At 41.3% G+C, this 17,105-nt stretch overlaps 1 protein-coding gene across 16 annotated transcripts in view; it reads right to left on the reverse strand.

Moving 5' to 3' along the window:
* LOC105927933 (collagen alpha-1(XXV) chain) overlaps positions 1-17,105 on the reverse strand; it is a 242,659-nt gene that overhangs the window by 24,987 nt on the left and 200,567 nt on the right. For 9 of the 16 annotated variants that reach the window (XM_036146553.1, XM_036146558.1, XM_021317685.2 and 6 more), the window contains 10 exons: positions 16,358-16,393; positions 16,187-16,255; positions 12,183-12,227; positions 9,653-9,715; positions 6,305-6,373; positions 5,586-5,630; positions 2,838-2,882; positions 2,599-2,676; positions 2,274-2,297; positions 148-192 (listed from right to left, as the gene is read on the reverse strand). In XM_036146553.1, the coding sequence (XP_036002446.1) occupies positions 148-192; positions 2,274-2,297; positions 2,599-2,676; positions 2,838-2,882; positions 5,586-5,630; positions 6,305-6,373; positions 9,653-9,715; positions 12,183-12,227; positions 16,187-16,255; positions 16,358-16,393 (519 nt within the window). The remainder of the gene's footprint in view (positions 1-147; positions 193-2,273; positions 2,298-2,598; positions 2,677-2,837; positions 2,883-5,585; positions 5,631-6,304; positions 6,374-9,652; positions 9,716-12,182; positions 12,228-16,186; positions 16,256-16,357; positions 16,394-17,105) is intronic. The other 7 variants (XM_036146560.1, XM_021317691.2, XM_021317695.2 and 4 more) reach the window with 4 other exon arrangements.

A 17,105-nucleotide genomic window follows, 5' to 3' on the forward strand; every position in this document is an offset into this window, starting at 1 on the left:
GCAGGAATCCCTTTTTTCTGATGTGCTTTCAAAGTTCTCCTTTGTTTTTTGGTTGTTGTTTTTTAGCAGTGACCCCAAAACTGTGTGAAGGGAAATCGGTTTCAAAACATGAGTGGGAAAAAAAAAAATGCAGATATTAATTGTTACCTTAAAGCCCGGCGGTCCCATTGGTCCAGGCGGCCCAGGTGGACCCTGAACAGAAACAGGGACAGAGAGTTAGAAACCGATGACGACTCTGTTCAACTTTGACGAAGGTCTACATCATCTCTGTGATATTTTCACCATCAAATTTGACTGAAACGAAACCACAGCTGTATTTCTCTCTAACTGCTGGAGCGGGTGTTAGAATGTGAGCGAGGCATTATGACGCTACAAACAACCCGGACTCTGCAACAACAAAAAAACACGCAACACATACATGTGATCGACAACAAAAAGCAAGTTTGACATTATGGACTTCAGAAGGAACGCATGCAAAGTAAATAAAACTGAGAAATACACAAACGGAGGTAATTGGGTGAACACGCTGCTGCAGGCTGATGACGCTGTGATGGGGATGCAGGCAAACACGACTTTGAAATGGCTTCCCAGCTAATCAAGACAGAACATCACGAGAACTGATCTGGAGGTTTAGCAGGCGGTGATGAAGAAGACGTAACAAGCAATCTTTTTGCTGCAACACACTGCAAAAAGGGAACTAAAAGTAAGCAAACATTTTCCTGGAATGAGTGTATTTGTCCTTTATTTGAGCAGGTAAATAAGATGATCTACCAATGGAATGAGAATTTTCACCCCTAAAATAAGATATTAAGATATTCTGCACTTGAAATAAGACGATGGAGATGAGTAGGTCCTATAAGTGCAAGAATCTTATTCCACTGGCATGTCATTTAAACTTGCCTGCTAAAAATCGAGGTCAAATGCGCTCATTTCAAGAAAATTTTTACTTTTAGTTCCCTTTTTGCATTGCATTTTTCTGGAGTCAGAAATCAGCATCTCTACGTGTACGGACGGACATTTTATCCCAGAGTATGTTGGGCTCCAACAGAAGCTCGCATCCCTTTGCTTAATGAAGCAGCGATCAACTCATCCCCTGAAACTAACTAACAACGACGGCACCACCACGGTGCATGAAAGCTGAGATTAAAAATCAGCCAAATACCAAATACTGACTTCTGAATTCTGCCTACATGCGAACATTCTTATTGTTTTGTTTAAAAACGAAGGTGAACTTGACTTTTGTATTGTTTGGGGTCTGAAAACAAAAGATTTAATCTTTTTCCTTCTTTTCGACCCTTTGTCCTTTAATGCAGATGGATTTTAAAAAGGAGAAATGTTTTATTTGGAATATATGAGAAATATAAATAGGTTTAAAAATGTTCATTTTACTCAAATGCATTTCTATAAATAGTAAAATATGAGTGGTTAAACATGTTGCTGTGGTCTCTTTAGTTGATTTTCTTCTGAGCTACATCTAAAACTTTATTTTATTCCGTTACTCTTTCTGTTTATTCACACTTGCATTTATATAGATTTAAAAAAAAAATAATAAATCTATAAATATATCTATAAATTAACAATGCTGAACTGATTTCTAAACTCTGGTCAAATATTGTTACACTATTTTATTTCTATATGCGTTGTTATAGGAAGAAAAAAAAGGTATATATATATATATATCTATACAGCATTATGATGCTAGGCAGAGCATTTTTACTTTTTTAATTTGTAATTATCTAAAATAAGTTTGATTCTTTTGTTTTGCCACGTTGAGAACAAAAATCTATTTATCCTTAAAGAGGTATTCAGTGTAATTTTTTTATGCCAAATTTGTCAAGTGTGCAGAATTATTGAAAAGGAAAAAAAAATTAAAAATCCTTGAAGTGTCTGAGATCACGTAGCTACTAAAACATTTGCATGAGGTGGTATTTTAATTCAATTCCCTTGCAACATTTAACATGACAGCAGTCACCCTGGATGCACTTTGTTTGACTAGATGAACAAAACAACAACAAAAAACCCTCAAAGAATGACTGAGTTAAAAACAAATTATTAATAAATGAATGATGTTTTTTTTTTAGACATTTAATGCCAGGACGGTGACACAGGAGACATAAACAGGAGACACACACGGCGCCGCCTCATTCACGGTGGAGCAAACGTGTGGCCGGGCGAGCGCACACGGGTGCTGGTGCTGCGTTGGCTCCATGCTGGGACAGAGATGGATCATACGTGACGATGACAACACACAGAAACACACGCAGCCCATTTACCGTGACTGTAATAGTGGTAATCCTCTGCGGTGGGGCCGAAGGAGGGAGGGGGTAAATGGGAAGCAGGTGAGAGATAAGATTACATCGGTCACTTTACATGGAACTGTGGTCTCAGCACTATTCCTCAGCTGTGCTTATGAAACGTATCTAGTTATTTATTTATTTGGGACAAATCAACAATGCCATGGTAAAGAAAGTGGAGTTCATCTTTCAAATGAATGTCTTGGTGCGAGTCTGCCATGACGGAGCACTACTTATTCTTCAGATTGAGGCCAAATCAAACAAAAAGCGTGAAGGGTTAGGGTTAGGCAATAACGTGTCGGACCTGCAGGGCCTCTTCGATGTTTCCATTGTAGTCGATGATTTCAGTGGCTCCTCGGTCTCCTTTCTGCCCCGGGGGACCCTGCAACACACCCAGAACCACATATCAGTAAGAGACCCTTCTTCACACCAGTTACTCTGTCTAAAAAAAAGGGGGGATTGCTGCCCCCTGGTGGAGAGAAGTTTTTAAGCAGCGGCATCGCCTGCACCTAAACGACTGAATGCATTGAAACAACAGCTTACCCTCGGGCCAACAGATCCCAAATCTCCTTTATCTCCAGTGTCCCCCTTACATGAAAGAAAAAAAAAAATTACATCCATTTTTTTATTATTTGTAAAAAACAAAAAAACAACAACAACTGTATGGGTACAAATGAACCATTTTGTTATGAACCATGAACAGCAGATTCCATCAGCAGCATGTCTTAAATAGAGATGCTAAATTGTGGCTGTCCCATATTAGAGCTCTATTCCAATCATCTTGTATCATATTACTTACTTTATTTTTAGTTATCTTTTAAAACAAAAAGCATTAACTTATTGAAAAAAAAACTATCCCCTAGGTTCAAAGGTTAAAGATATCAGACCTAGATGACTTATTGCAGAAATGAGCAACGGTGCCATCCACACCTATTGTACTTCTGGTAAAGATATGTGCAAAGCCTTAAAATAATTAATTTAATGTCATAATTTTTTTGATGTTGTACAATATTTTATTCTTATGTTTTTGTTTTTATTAATTGGATTGTTTCCTTTGTATGTATGTGCATGCTTCCATCTCCCTTTCATTTTGGACTAAAATAATCAAAGCTTTGAATAATCTTTTTTACACAGTTTGTATAACATGTATGTAAATGACTTCCAGTTTCCCTGAAAATTTAAAGCGACGTGTCATGTTTCCCACTTTTCTCGGCACTCTTGAAAATGAAAAAAAAAAAAAAAAAAAAAATAGAGATTGAAGCGAGGCAGGTCTGTGTTAATCTTCATCATTCAGGAAATAGCTTTGAGAAAAACAGCTACTCAGCTTACACCCGCCCATATCTACCATCAGCGCTGCAACAAAACACGTTTAGACTAGGGGTGTGACAAATAATCGTCATGGCGATGCATCGCGATTCTAATATTCGCGATCCAATGCATCGATTCTTGACGCGAAGAATCGATTATTAATTTAAAAAATGAATAAATGAATGAATAAAATTGCATGAATGGTTGGTGAACATCAGCCAAAAACAAGTGGAATACAACTTCCTGTCAAGTAGATGTCGCTGCGGATGTGTTGACGCCCGCTGCCTTGTGTCACAAGCATTTCCGGCCGCGGGATACTGCGACGAGTCATTCATAAACAAAACATGGAGGAGACTGAGAACATTCGCCCGGCTCCATCACATGTCAAGTCAGATGTTTGGACGCATTTTGGATTTAAAAACAAAGAAGGTAAAAACAAAATTGATATGACGCACGTAATTTGCAAACACTGTTACATCGTGATGAAATACTGTGGGAACACAACAAACTTAAAAGGCACATGCAGAGGCGCCATCCAGAAAAAACAAGAGCAGCGAGCGCCGCAAGCACTGATTAAACAAACGACATACGATTGCAAGCTAGCCCCAATTTCTACACGTGCATATATTTGAATGTTTTCATTTAATTGGTTTAAAGGACCACTGAGGCCATGTAAACGGCACTGATTATCCTTATTTTGTTATTTAAAGTTTTATAAATCCTAAGCACTTTTTGTCAGTAAGTCCACTCCAGTAATAGTAATAGTTGTGTCCAGTTACAGTAATGTTTATTTTCACGGCAATACATCCAAAAGTCATTTCAATAAATACAGCTATGTATGAATTCAGTTGCTTTCAGTTACAGTATGTATCAATTGAAGACACTATCCAGATCATACACAGCCACTGGTGTACAGTGTTCAGTGAAAATATCACAATGCATTGCGATGCATCGCAATAATTCAAGTATCGTGATGCATCGTGATAGAATCGCATCGTGGCATGTGAATCGTGATTCGAATCGAATCGTGACTTCTTTGGCAATACCCACCACTAGTTTAGACCAGCTGCTACTGTAACAAACAGGGCAAGACGAGGAACCAAATCTCACACGCCAGGAATAAAAAACACATTTTTTTGCTACCATTACAAATGTAAACATCTTTTAATTAGCTAAACTCTTGTGAGAGATCAACAGAAATCGCGTGGTTAAGTCTGCCGTTATTGTGCTTCTCAGTAACAAACCCTTTGGGTGGGTTTGGCACGAAGCCGAGGGTGAACATACCAAAAAGCACCTCAGACTGTTAGGTACACTGCAAAAACGGAACTAAAAATAAGTAAAAATTTTCCTGAAATTAGTGTATCTGTCCTTGATCTAAGCAGGTAAATAAGATGATCTGCCAATAGAATAAGATTTTTGCACTTAAAATAGGAACAATTCATCTCCATCATCTTATTTCAAGTGCAGGATGTCTAATTATCTTAATGTAGGGGTCAAAATACTCACTCCATTGGCAGATGATCTTATTTACCTGCTCAACTCAAGGACAAAAACACTATGCTTATTCTTAGATCCGTTTTTGCAGTGTATGGTAAAGGATCCGTGATGCTGTGGGCCTGGTTCTCCTCCAAAGGCATCCCAAAGCCTCTGAAATACCAGGAAACCGAACTAAAAGCCATGTGGGCTCTGCCAAACAAAAATTGGAAATAGTTTGTGTGTTTTGGGTCTTTTGAGGAGAAACTGACCAAACCAAAATGGCCGAGTCAAAACAGAAATAGTTCTCCAGACTAGAAAATAAATAAAATCAACCTTCTCTCGATGGTCATCTCATTTCCCAGACAAAACGAGTGGCAATGATTTTCAGAGTTTGATTCTTTTAAAGCTGATCACACATCTTCACCAGAGGTACCGATAAATGTGAAGGGTGCCGTGTGTGAGACTGCTGTTCACAAAAATCAAAGAAAACATCTGTGCTGTGCTCACCTTTGACCCTTTAGGCCCAGGCATGCCAGACTCCCCTTGTGAACCCTGCCATGGGTAACAAAAACAATAATCAGTTACGAACCATATTTACATGACAAATTCTGTCTAAACTACCATGTAAAAGAATCAGTGGACATCTAATGCATATTTCAGCGTGGAAATATCATCAACCTCCCAGAGTCCTGCTAAGGAATCAACACGGCCAGCTCAGAACCCCCCCACCCCCCAAAAAAACAGCTTTTAACGTGACGTAAACCGCCGAGCAACAGAAGTTGTGTTTATTTGAACGTTCTCCCTTACAAAGCCTGGGTTTCACTATTTGGGCTTCGAACAGGATGCGCGGCGGAGTCATCCGAGTCCTCCAAGTTTAGACTGCAGCTTAAGCCACCAGCAGGGTCACTGGCAGACATAAACAACATGGTAAACCCATTTAGAGCTGGTTCGCTTAACTCCAGCTTCTTGGGGAGCCTTGAACATACCGCCTATGATGGTTAAAACAGATTTCTTTGTTGAAAGAAAAAAAAAATTGCATTTCTAAATGCCTTCCAAAAAATAATGAGTTTTTTTGGAAGTAGTGGTATGAGGAGAAATCCTGCCCTGCGTTTTAGTAGCAGGAAGACTCTAGATGGCAGCAAAGTGACAAATATGAGCCCTTTGTTTGCTTCACAGCGGTTCCTTTGGATGGGATCCTGCATCCAGCGTCCGCTTCATTTCCTAACCTTTGGTCCGGCAGGTCCGATTTCTCCCCGTTCACCCTTCCCTGCTGGTCCATGGTCACCTTTCTCGCCCTGTTCAGACAAAAAAAAAAAAAGACATTCTTTCATCGGTAGCACCACAATGAGATGCTGAACAGGAACCTGGGTGTTTCTGTTGCCAGAATAACCGCTTTAGAGTCCAACTCCAGTCCTCATTGGCTGGCGTCCTGCATGTCTCAGCTATGTTCTTGCTCCAACACAGCAGAATCAGATGGATAAGTTACCGCCTCAGCATGCCTTTTAGGAGCACATTTGAATGCCACTGATTTGGAGCACCTTCAGCTGTCATCATGTGAAACAAAACCCACTATCAAATGGTTCTGCTGCAGCATTGGTCGTTTTGACTGACAGCATCTGGACTGGTTGAGTATGATTTTACAAACCTATGGGTATCTGGATATTAGGTTCTGTAGTTGGTTCTGGTTCTTCTCTATAGGGGACGTGAATCCAAATTTGCAAAAAAAATAAGGCCTCTAATTTTCAGTAAACAATCATTACGTACAGTGTCCGAAATTAACTTCCTGATTTAATGGCCAAGTTGGCCGGTAGATGTAAGAATCAAGCGACCAAGCATGTTTTTTAACACCCAAAATATTAATTCTGACTGACTATATCTCCACGTAATCTCGCTACGTAATTAGCCTGAGCTAAACGCTAGTTGCAAGCAAACGAACATGACGTAGTTGCTGTCGTTCTCGCGTCACATGTGCGAGTGTTTGTGTACGTGCGCGTTTGTTGTCACATGAGCTGAAAGCAGAGGAACATAAAGAAGCATCCACCTAAATGATGACTGAAAAACAACTTATTTTGGTGCAGACATTTACTCGCCATGTGGCAGCTAGCTAGCCCTCTGAAATTTACTCGCCAGACGGAAAATTTACTCGCATTTGGCGTCTGGTGAGTGTTAATTTCGGACCCTGATTACGCAGCAATGAGAATTGGTTTTGTGTGGTCATGCTTTCACTTATAGCACTGTGGGTTTTAAGCCTCCTCGTTTTTTTATACTTTCCAAGCAGCCAGTCTTTCCGGAAATCTTTTAAAATGGTTTTAATCAACACTTTTCCAGGCTTTCTAAAGGTCTTCTTTGGCCCTTGGCTGGTTTTTGTCTTGGTTTTAGGGTTTTCACTGACATTTAGTTCAGCTCTTGCACGCGAATTAGCTAGACATCATGTTGTGTAACGTCTGGTAAAGGATACAGAAAGTGGACAAGGGGACGAAAATGATCAGTGTAGGTTCATAAAAGCTATCCACAGCAGATCTACAGTATTTGAAATGTATGTTTTTTTTTACGGAATGGGGTAAAAATCCACCAAATACCCGATTAAAGACCACAGCGCTGCTAAAATACCTTGTTGGTGGTAAAATACTATTTTCTGTCTGTTTATCTTTGTACATAAAGATACAGTTTAAAGCTGTTTATTATGTTCTTACTAGTTAGTTAGATGCAAGATATGTTTCCTTCTTATGTTTTTCAGAATTAATTTGGCTCGAATGAGAGGTGAAAGAACCTCAAGAATCAAGATAAGCAGTCCAGCTGCCTTGGATTTAAACTCTTATGACGGTCCTGTCCTGATAAGCGATATGCGATCACACCGGATCATCCCTCTATCTTTGCAGCTTTTTTTCATTTTTGATTATTTCATTGGTCATTCCTCTGAAAATGTTAGGTAGTGGAAGGGGAACAAAAGTACAAACACAGTCAAAGTCCACAGTAAGACTTTTGAAAAAGTTTGGAGAACCACTGATCGGGATCACTTTAGCAAACAACAACTGATGCATTGGTAATTTATCAGCACATGCAATAAAAAGTTGCTGTATTCCTCTTGTCTGATTAATCATGAATACCGATGAAGAAAAATCCTTCTTGTAGAAGATCCCAGTGCACCTCAGAAGAGAGCAGCACTTGTTCACATCTCCAGCCCCAAGCAGCGGATGACCTCCCAAAACATTCAGCAACCAGCAACTCCTCAGTGATAAATGTCCGCACACCGGTGTGCAATCTCCAACTGTTTGTAATATTTGCTTTTAGTTTCTATTTTCCCCATGTTTTATTTAGTTTCTACATTTTATTCCAACTTGCTTTGGATTTGTTTTGTTTTCCTATGTTTTAATCACGTAAAGCATTTTGCATCGTCTTTGTAATGAAATGTGCTATACGAAATAAACTTGCCTTGCCTATAGCGAGCAACTTCTCATCTGGCCAATGGAAGGGCTGGTCCCCTCTATGTCCATTGTTGCTTAGAGTTTTAAACTTTGATATCTAGTGCAACATCAGGGCATAACTTTAGATGCGAACCCCCACCCCGCCCATTAGTGGTCCATGGCAAAGGATGCTTGCTGCAGGTGAAGCTCCATCCTCCGGCTAGATTCAGAGGCGGAGACAGCAGGGGTGCAGCTGTTGCTGAAGGTTGGATCCATTCGGGCAACATTTTGTTTCCGAGCACACGGCGCCGCGTGCCTCCTCAGCAGTTGAGTCTCCTCCGTAAAAAACTGTCGATTAACGTCTACACATCGTTGAATTCTCAAACTAAAACATCCTAAATGAAAAGTTATTTTTCTTCCTTTCCCTGCAGCAAGAAAGGCAGCTGTGGACGTGAAACTTTCCTCCACTTCACATACGCTTTCTGAACGAATACATGAAAAGGGGGGAATGAATAAAAGAAACAAGAAGTGTTGGTATATTTTGCATTCTATAGCACCCCAAGTCCAAGTTGCTGAGGATATATAAGTTGGGAAAAGTGTTTTGGTTTTTTTCTTTCGCCCCACTGAAACATTGCACTAGTAGTCCAACATGCAGTAGAAACTAAAACCTCATGGTAGAGTTGTTCTTGGCACAAGAGGGAAAAGCCTCTCTGCACCAGCTCCTCTTCCAAGGGAGTAAAATCAGCAGCTACAGAAAATAACCTGCAGAGCCCTTATGTAATTTTATAGCAATAAAAACCCAGTTATGAGAGCCCAACTACATTTCTGCCCTTAGTTCCCTGAAAGACTTACAAAATATTGCTCGAGGCAACAGAGAGTGATGCACAGGGGACTGCATCCTGATTATCAAAGCGCCGCAAGAGGCCCCACGTTTGGTTTCGGCACCCCTGGCCCCACGGTGCCATAATGTCACCACTCAAAGAAAGCAGCAGAGGATGAGCTCATTTCGACCGCTTCGATGCGGCATTTGGAGGAGAAGCGGTTCTAATAACATCGGTGGCATGGCAATGAGGTAGCAACAGAGTGTCGTCAGAAATCTATCGAAGACGTTGTGTCTCGTTCACCGTGACGCACGCAAGGGGATCAGTCAGGAAAACCGCAGTCACTCACTTTAGTTCCTGGGAGTCCTGGAAGCCCCGGTTCTCCCTGCGGACCAAGAAATCCCGGCTCCCCCTGAAAGACACCCAGAAGAAGAAAGAGCAACCGTTAGTCACTTCTCCGGCGGGCGTTTCATGACGAGCGCTAAAAAGCACAAGGTGAGATGAGTGGCCGGGTATATTCAGAAGGACGGGGCATGCACTCGCTGCTGCTCGCACACTCCCACATGCTACACAGAACCTGCTGAGGACTGCATGCATTGACCACAGACAAAGACAAGGGGGTTTGTTAATTGCTCCTTCAGTTTCATGTGTACCAACATTTCTCATGAGCCTGAACAAATGACACGGCCGGTCTTTATGGAGACTCATCAAGACCACGAGAAGTGAGGTGGAGGGCGCAAAAAAAAAAAAGGGGGCAGGTTTTCCTCGGCTTCCAGCGTGAGGTGCCACACGTTGGATTTGTAGTACATTTGGTTCTGGAACATGTTTATTATTAGACCCTAAGTAACTCCTTCATGAGCACTTTCAGCACTCAGCAAGCCCTCGACGAAGTACATTTCGCATTTCGCCGAGGGTCAGGGCTGGATTGGACCAACGGCGAAGAACAGCGAGGAAGAATAGCGTGCAAGGCGAGAACCGGTTGAGTGCCACGTTAGCAGAATCCATCAAACACGCAGGCCTGCTAAGTAAAAACAGGGGAGCACAAAATGTAAAATGAAAGGGTTTTTTGTTGTCGTTTTCAACAAGGCGAGCACATCGCAGGCATGTAAAGAGACTGACAGAGAAACACAAACCAAAAAAAATTAAAAAATCATGCCTGTGTGAGCATTCAAAGCATCCGCGCGTTATTTTTTCAAGCCAATGGTCCAGAAATACGGTTGTGTGTTCACACTAGTATGAGAAGGGCGTAAGGGTAGGATGTGCTTGTTGCACGTTTAGCTCCTGTGCCGTTGCTTTCCAAACTATAATAATAATAAAAAAACTGGATTAAAATCTTAATATCTAGATTAATAGGGGTGTAACAAGATCCCATGGCACGAGATGTCACAAAGCTAATCCAGCAGTATTTATTTTCAAAGCGAAAAGTCATCAAGAGATTTTTATTTTCTACACCTGAGCAGCCAGTAATGTGGGAAGATGTTGTTGGTGTGAATCGGATGGTGGAAACCACCAGACTTTCTCAAGAGCTTTTTTTTTGTCTCCTACTGAGACAGACATTTTACGACCTACGATTGAATATATATTTTCTGTAACCCGATAGCTTATGCGAAGGAAGGAAACATGGCTAAGTGACTTCAACGGATATGATCTACCAGCAGAGGGTCCTTTAGTGTTATTTCGGTTTAGATTGGGGTCGTATTTCATAGAAACCTACAGGCACAGATAGGGGTCAGGATTATCATAATTGGAATTGCAGGGAAATTGAAAGTCTTCAAAAAAGAAAAGAAAAATATAAGCCATACTTAAAATCACTTTTTTAAAAATTCATCAAAATATTCAATGATCTCAGGAACAGGCTAATGCGTAACTATAGGAAGAGCCAAAATGGCAACAAGTGGTCTTTAAAAAGGGCTACAAGCTGGGGAAGGAGTGACTTTAGTGCTGTTGGTACACACAAGCAACCACTATTATGTGTAGACATGCAAGGTCTATTGTCACGCTTCTTTTTGCATAAATAGAAATAAAGAACTAGACATTTTTTAGCTGCTCTTTGTGTAAAAATTAGCAGCTGCTTATGACATTTTTGAGTCACAGAGTGTAACTTTCACCCCTGCTGAGGACATTGAGGTTCATCCAGTTCAGGTACGGTACCAACACCTGAAAAGCTTTCTACAGAAACCCAGTTGAAAGCATCTGAACAAAAGTTCATCGCTCTGGTAAGCCAGGCCAATAACGACCCTAACGACTCCCCATTGCAGAGGCGTGGACCTGTTTGGGTTCAATTTGTATGTTATCTAAGCCATTACAAGGCCTTTGTTGGGCAGTACTATAAAGCTTGCAACTCCACACTACTCCAGACGAGAAAGCTTTCTGGATGGGAAGCGAAACGTCTTCAAACTTCGGAAAAAAGTCCTTTTGTTTTTTTTACTTTTTTGGAATGACCATGACCTGGATGACTGAGAATCTTCACCAGCAAACCGGTTCACAGCAGAATTTGCAGTACACGTCGAACCGACCCTCTGCATCTACGGAAGACGGGTAAAGGCGCTTGACTCGGACGCTGTTCACTTGTTCGTCCTCATATCTACAGCAAATACCCGGCAGACGTTTAGCCCTAAAGTCGACCGTTTCTACTGCACTTGAATACGGCTTTGCAGCTGCCGCACATGGAGCACTCACACCTGCGTGCAAACCCCTCAAAGCACGGAAAAAGCAAGCCTGTCGGACCTAGGCGTCACCCGTGAGCCATGACAGCGGGTGAGCAGAGTTGCTTTGAGCTCTCTCAGACGGGCAGAAGCGGATGGACACGGACAACACCGGGTGGACACGACTGAGAGGGAGGGAGGGAGGTGGGGGGGTGAAGACAGCGAAGCAATTACCTTTATCCCTGGGAGTCCAGGCAGCCCTGGAAGTCCTGGCTCTCCCTACACAGGAAGAGTGCGACATGTTACAGCCAAGCCAAGCTAAGCTGAGTCAAGCCTCATTTGTGGGCTCATTTTTTTTATTGGTAGGGGGAGAGGGGGGCGTTTATTAGCTCTACACGTTACTTCCTGTTTGTGTTTTCACTGGCTGTTGAGTAGGCGCAGGTCTGGAAAGCAATCTCCAGGCTGGAGTGGACTGTCATTTGCTTGACAGTCGAAGGGGAAGGGGGAGGGGAGCATTAGCAAACCAGAAGGCACATGCATCTTTTATTTTTATTTTTTTTTTAAATACTAGCCCATGCAGCTGTAGCTTTACAGTCTGATTAGTGCTTGTTATGACACTCAACCCTTCACAAGGAGCAGCAGAGTTTCAGCCTGAAGGTTTGATTGGTTCGGACAGGTGTGAAAATTTCTGGTTTCTAAAAAGGAAGGAGAAAAAAAACTGACAGATATGTTGCATTTCATTTGCAGAAGCTGTTTGGGAGAGCTGCAATGGCCTCAGCATCATTAGAGCTTGGCAGCCTGGGAAGCTCATTTTTCCCCCCTATTTTTCTGTTACAAAAAAAAGTGAAAAAAAAATCCACAAGTTTGACTAGTGAACAGCTAAAGATCCGACTTTAGGTAAGAAAAAAAAAAAAAAAACCTCAGAGGTCACGTCCCTTTTTGAGGCATCTGTGAGACTTCAAAGATAAAGATCCTGACTGGGAATAATTTAATGCTCAATTAGGCTCAATGTATTTATGGCTTCTGAAATAGAAATGATTCGTGCTGCATGAGAATGATCGGGTTTAACGACACCCGGGGGATCAGAGAGGAGGCTGTAAAGTTACTTTGTGACCTATGGAAGGGACTGTAAATTAATGAATGCAAGTCTTTCTTGTGGACAAACACTTTACCAGCAGCTATTGCCAGAAACACCAATGGCAAAAGTCAAGAAGAGAGGCAGCGTCTTTATCTCAGGATTTCTGAGAATGATGGGAAAGAGGCTTCAGTGTGTCTGCATACATTGGTTGGATATAAAATACAGAGCCTGTGTGTTTCCTCCACAGCACCAAAGGGAACCCAATTTGCAAGAAAGATTACATACATACATTAAAAAGAATGAAGATCTGAAACAATCTCAGTACTGGTGAGGTCTTTGTAAATATCTTTTCTTCTGCTTTGCAGCGATTTCTGTCTTTCTAAGACGTTCATACAGTGCTTTGCCCTTCAACCAGACCCCTCCAACTTTTTCGCCTTTCGTCACAGAACAACCACAACCCTCACTGCACATTAATGGGGTTGTGCGTGATAGACCGACACAAAGCAGCGCAAAATCCAGGATCAACAGGAAAAGGTTGTGCACTCGTATTCATCGCCTCAGTGCTTTAGCTTTTCAGGATACGGCTCTTTCTGGGTCTTGTCACAGATTCTCAAGCGGATTTAGGCATGGATTCCAGTAAAACTAATAATTATGCTTTGATTTAAACCTTTCCACCGTAGCTCTGGTTGTCCGTTTAGGGTAGTTGTCCTGCTGGAAGGTGAACCTTCACACCAGTCTCGAGTCTTTTGAACGTTGTAAGAGGTTTTCCTCGAGGACTGGCTGGTATTTAGCTCCATCCATCTTTCCATCAACTCTGTCCAGCTTTTCTGTCTCAGCCGAGGAAGAGGATCCCCTCGGCACGCTTCCACCACCATATCTTACAGCTGGGATGATATATTTCAGGGTGACGGCAAACAGGCTTTCGCTCAGTTCTTTCTGAAAACGTTTCGACGCCTATGCAGGAGTCTTTGTCAAATCTGAAACATAATGTTCCCCTTTCTGTCCCCCAGCAGTAGCAGAAGTGGCGCTGGTTTTCACTGGAAGAACCTGGAATCATCACTGTTCCCTTTCTTTTGAGTGTTGTAAGAACACTCTTCTCCGTGAAACAGATTACCTCCTCCAACGACGACTCTGGTAGAAACGCTGATAGTTGTTGTTGAGTTTCTTTCTCTCCTTTGCGAGCGTGCAGCAAGAGTGAAATGAACCTGTCTTATTCTTTAACGCAGAAGCTGGTTTTGCGCCCTCAGGATGATGTTTCCTGTGTCCTTTGATGGAGGACTTGAGGCGTACGCTGATAGGGACCAGTGTTTGCTGTCTGCATCTCAGACTCAACCGACGGTGATTTCTGAAATGTGCAAGCTGTCTGGAAATGCGCTCATACTCTCACACCAACATGAGGGTATCTATCCCTAATTGTAACGTGACGCGCCCCTGCAAAGGAGTCTGGGAAGTCTTTGTCATTACTCTTGGATAGGTGCCGAAACATTTTTAGAAAGAACTGAATGAAAGTCCGGTTGCCTCCGGTTTAAGCCTGGTTGCTGTTGCGACGACCCGGATAACTGAGAATTTGCACAGGCTTGTATATCCAGGGCGGTGTGTAGTGCTTGGTACCCTCCACACAGGAGCTTTGCATGTCACCCAAAAAGATTAGTTTGATCTCATCAGAAGACCTTCTTCCATGTGCTTACCTTTTCCTCTAAATGCCAGTCTCCTTATGGGTTTCTTTCAACAGTGCTCCTCGTCCAGCCACTTCTTCAGAAAGACCCGGTTTGTGGAGTTTGCAACGTATAGTTTATCCATCACCTGATGTATGGATGGGCGTCTTGACAGCTTCTCTAATGTTATTTTTTTTTTTCTTGTCAAGCCTTGAAGTTTAGATGGATGGCCACGTCTTGGTAGGTTTGCAGTACCGTACTTGTTATATTTTCAGACGGTGGTTTGAACAATGCTCCGTGAGGTGTTTAAAGCTTGGGATGTGTCTTCATCACCTCATCCTGCTCTTTACTTCTCTGGGCTTCATGATCCAGTTTGTTCTCCAACAAATCTCTGAGACCTTCACGGGACACCTGTATTTAAACGGAGCAGATCTTACCGCACAGTGGGGTAACTGTAAGCACTGTCGCCTTGCAGAAAGAAGGTCCTCGGTTTGAATCCCGGCATGGGGTCTTTTTAAATGGAGCTTGCACGTTCTTCCCGTGCCTGCACAGGTTCGCTCTGTGTACTCCTACTTCTTCTCATGGTCCAAAAATATGCATCTTAGGTTAATTATTAAGCGTATTTGTGTCTGCATGGTTGTTTGTCACTGGGTTGTTCTTTGATGACTGAAATGACTAAACATGAATGGATTAAATTACAATTAAGTGAACTCTGCACAATTAATTAGGCATAATCTAAAGCTAACTGGTCGTCCTGGAGTTCATTTAGAGATATCAGAGTAAAGGGGGATGAATGCTGCTGCATGTCACATTATGTATATATATATATATATATATATATATATATATATATATATATATATATATATATATATATATACATATATATATATATATACACATAGATATATATACACACATATATATATATATATATATATATATATATATATATATATATATATATATATATATATATATATATATATAAATATATATATATATAAAAAACATTATATTTTTGCATTACTTTGCTTTGGTTGATAAAAAGTCACTACAATACATCACAGTTTGTACTAACACTACAGAATGTGAAGACGTTTAAGGGAGTAAATCAAATTACGTTAACATACACTGAGGTTTGTGGGAATGTGATTGTGCAAAGTTTTGCAAAACACCATGGTATGTTCCCTCTGAACACAATAAACCAAGATAAACAAGATGCCATAGCCGCAAACCTTGATTTTTAGTGGCACTGATGCAAAGCTACTTATTGTGAGAGTCTGGTAGAGTTAGACAAACCTGAATAAATCCTAAATAAAAAAAAAGGGAAACATACCCACAAGTGTTAGTATGATTTCTGAGTAGTTATATTGGCTGAAAACTAAATTACCGCTATAACAACAAAAAAAAAATCTTCAATCAGCTTTAGATGTCAGAAATAACTAAGGTTTCATGATGAAGAAAACGGAAAACAGACTCAACTAGGCTGTGAAATAACCAACCTTTAAATGAAATATCTTGGAATAAAAGCTTCCCCTCTTATTGAGTACGTCTAGGTATGGGCATTGACACTGCGGACAGACACATCAGTATGCACATACTGCACCTGTCTGCTGCAAGTTTCTGTTCATTCATGAAAAAATGTTTCGTTGAGAAGAAATACAAATGGTTACCTTCTGCCCACTCCGCCCAGGCTCTCCCGGTTCCCCCTGCAAGACACAAATCTGCGTTCTCCTTAGCTGCTTCGTTTCCAGATCGCTTTCAATCGGAGCTGCGCTCACACGCAACGTTTCTACTGTTTCTGAGCATTTAAAGGGACTTTAGACCAAATTCCACGTACATATACAATCACATTTAATAAATTGCAATACTTGTTCCTCTTAGGCTCATTTGTCAGATTAGAATGACCTTTTAAAAATAACCTTTAAGCAGATGTTAAACATACGTTTCATTAAGTCCACATCTCTGTATTAGAAACGTTTCTTTCAATTGGTCTCATGCACTGTTCTCATTTTAAATGTCATGTTTTTGTTGACTGTAAGCAGAAGAATCATCTTAATTAGGGTTGGGGTAAGGCTTAACAACATCGGTGTGATTAAGTCGTATCACTGGCGTCACTTGGTGAATTGAGTTACTAAGACTTAGCCATTTAATACTATTCCATTTTATTCAATATGACTGTAATGGCTGGAGTTAAAGAGGGATTAATGGTAGCTGGGGTGAGAGAAGCAGATGCTAAAGATAAGGTTAAAATGGAGAGAAATGGTTCGCAGCAGCGACTCCTGAAGGAGAGAAGCCAAAAAGAGGAAGAAGGTTGAATATGACTGTGAGAACTTACAAACTGACCAGCGCCGCTTCAGGTTCAGGTTGAAACTGATAACCCTCCGGCTAATTCTACCCCTAATTATCATTCAGACATTA

Source organism: Fundulus heteroclitus, chromosome 14, assembly GCF_011125445.2.
Source record: "Fundulus heteroclitus isolate FHET01 chromosome 14, MU-UCD_Fhet_4.1, whole genome shotgun sequence".
In the NCBI taxonomy this organism is placed as follows: Eukaryota; Metazoa; Chordata; class Actinopteri; order Cyprinodontiformes; family Fundulidae; genus Fundulus; species Fundulus heteroclitus.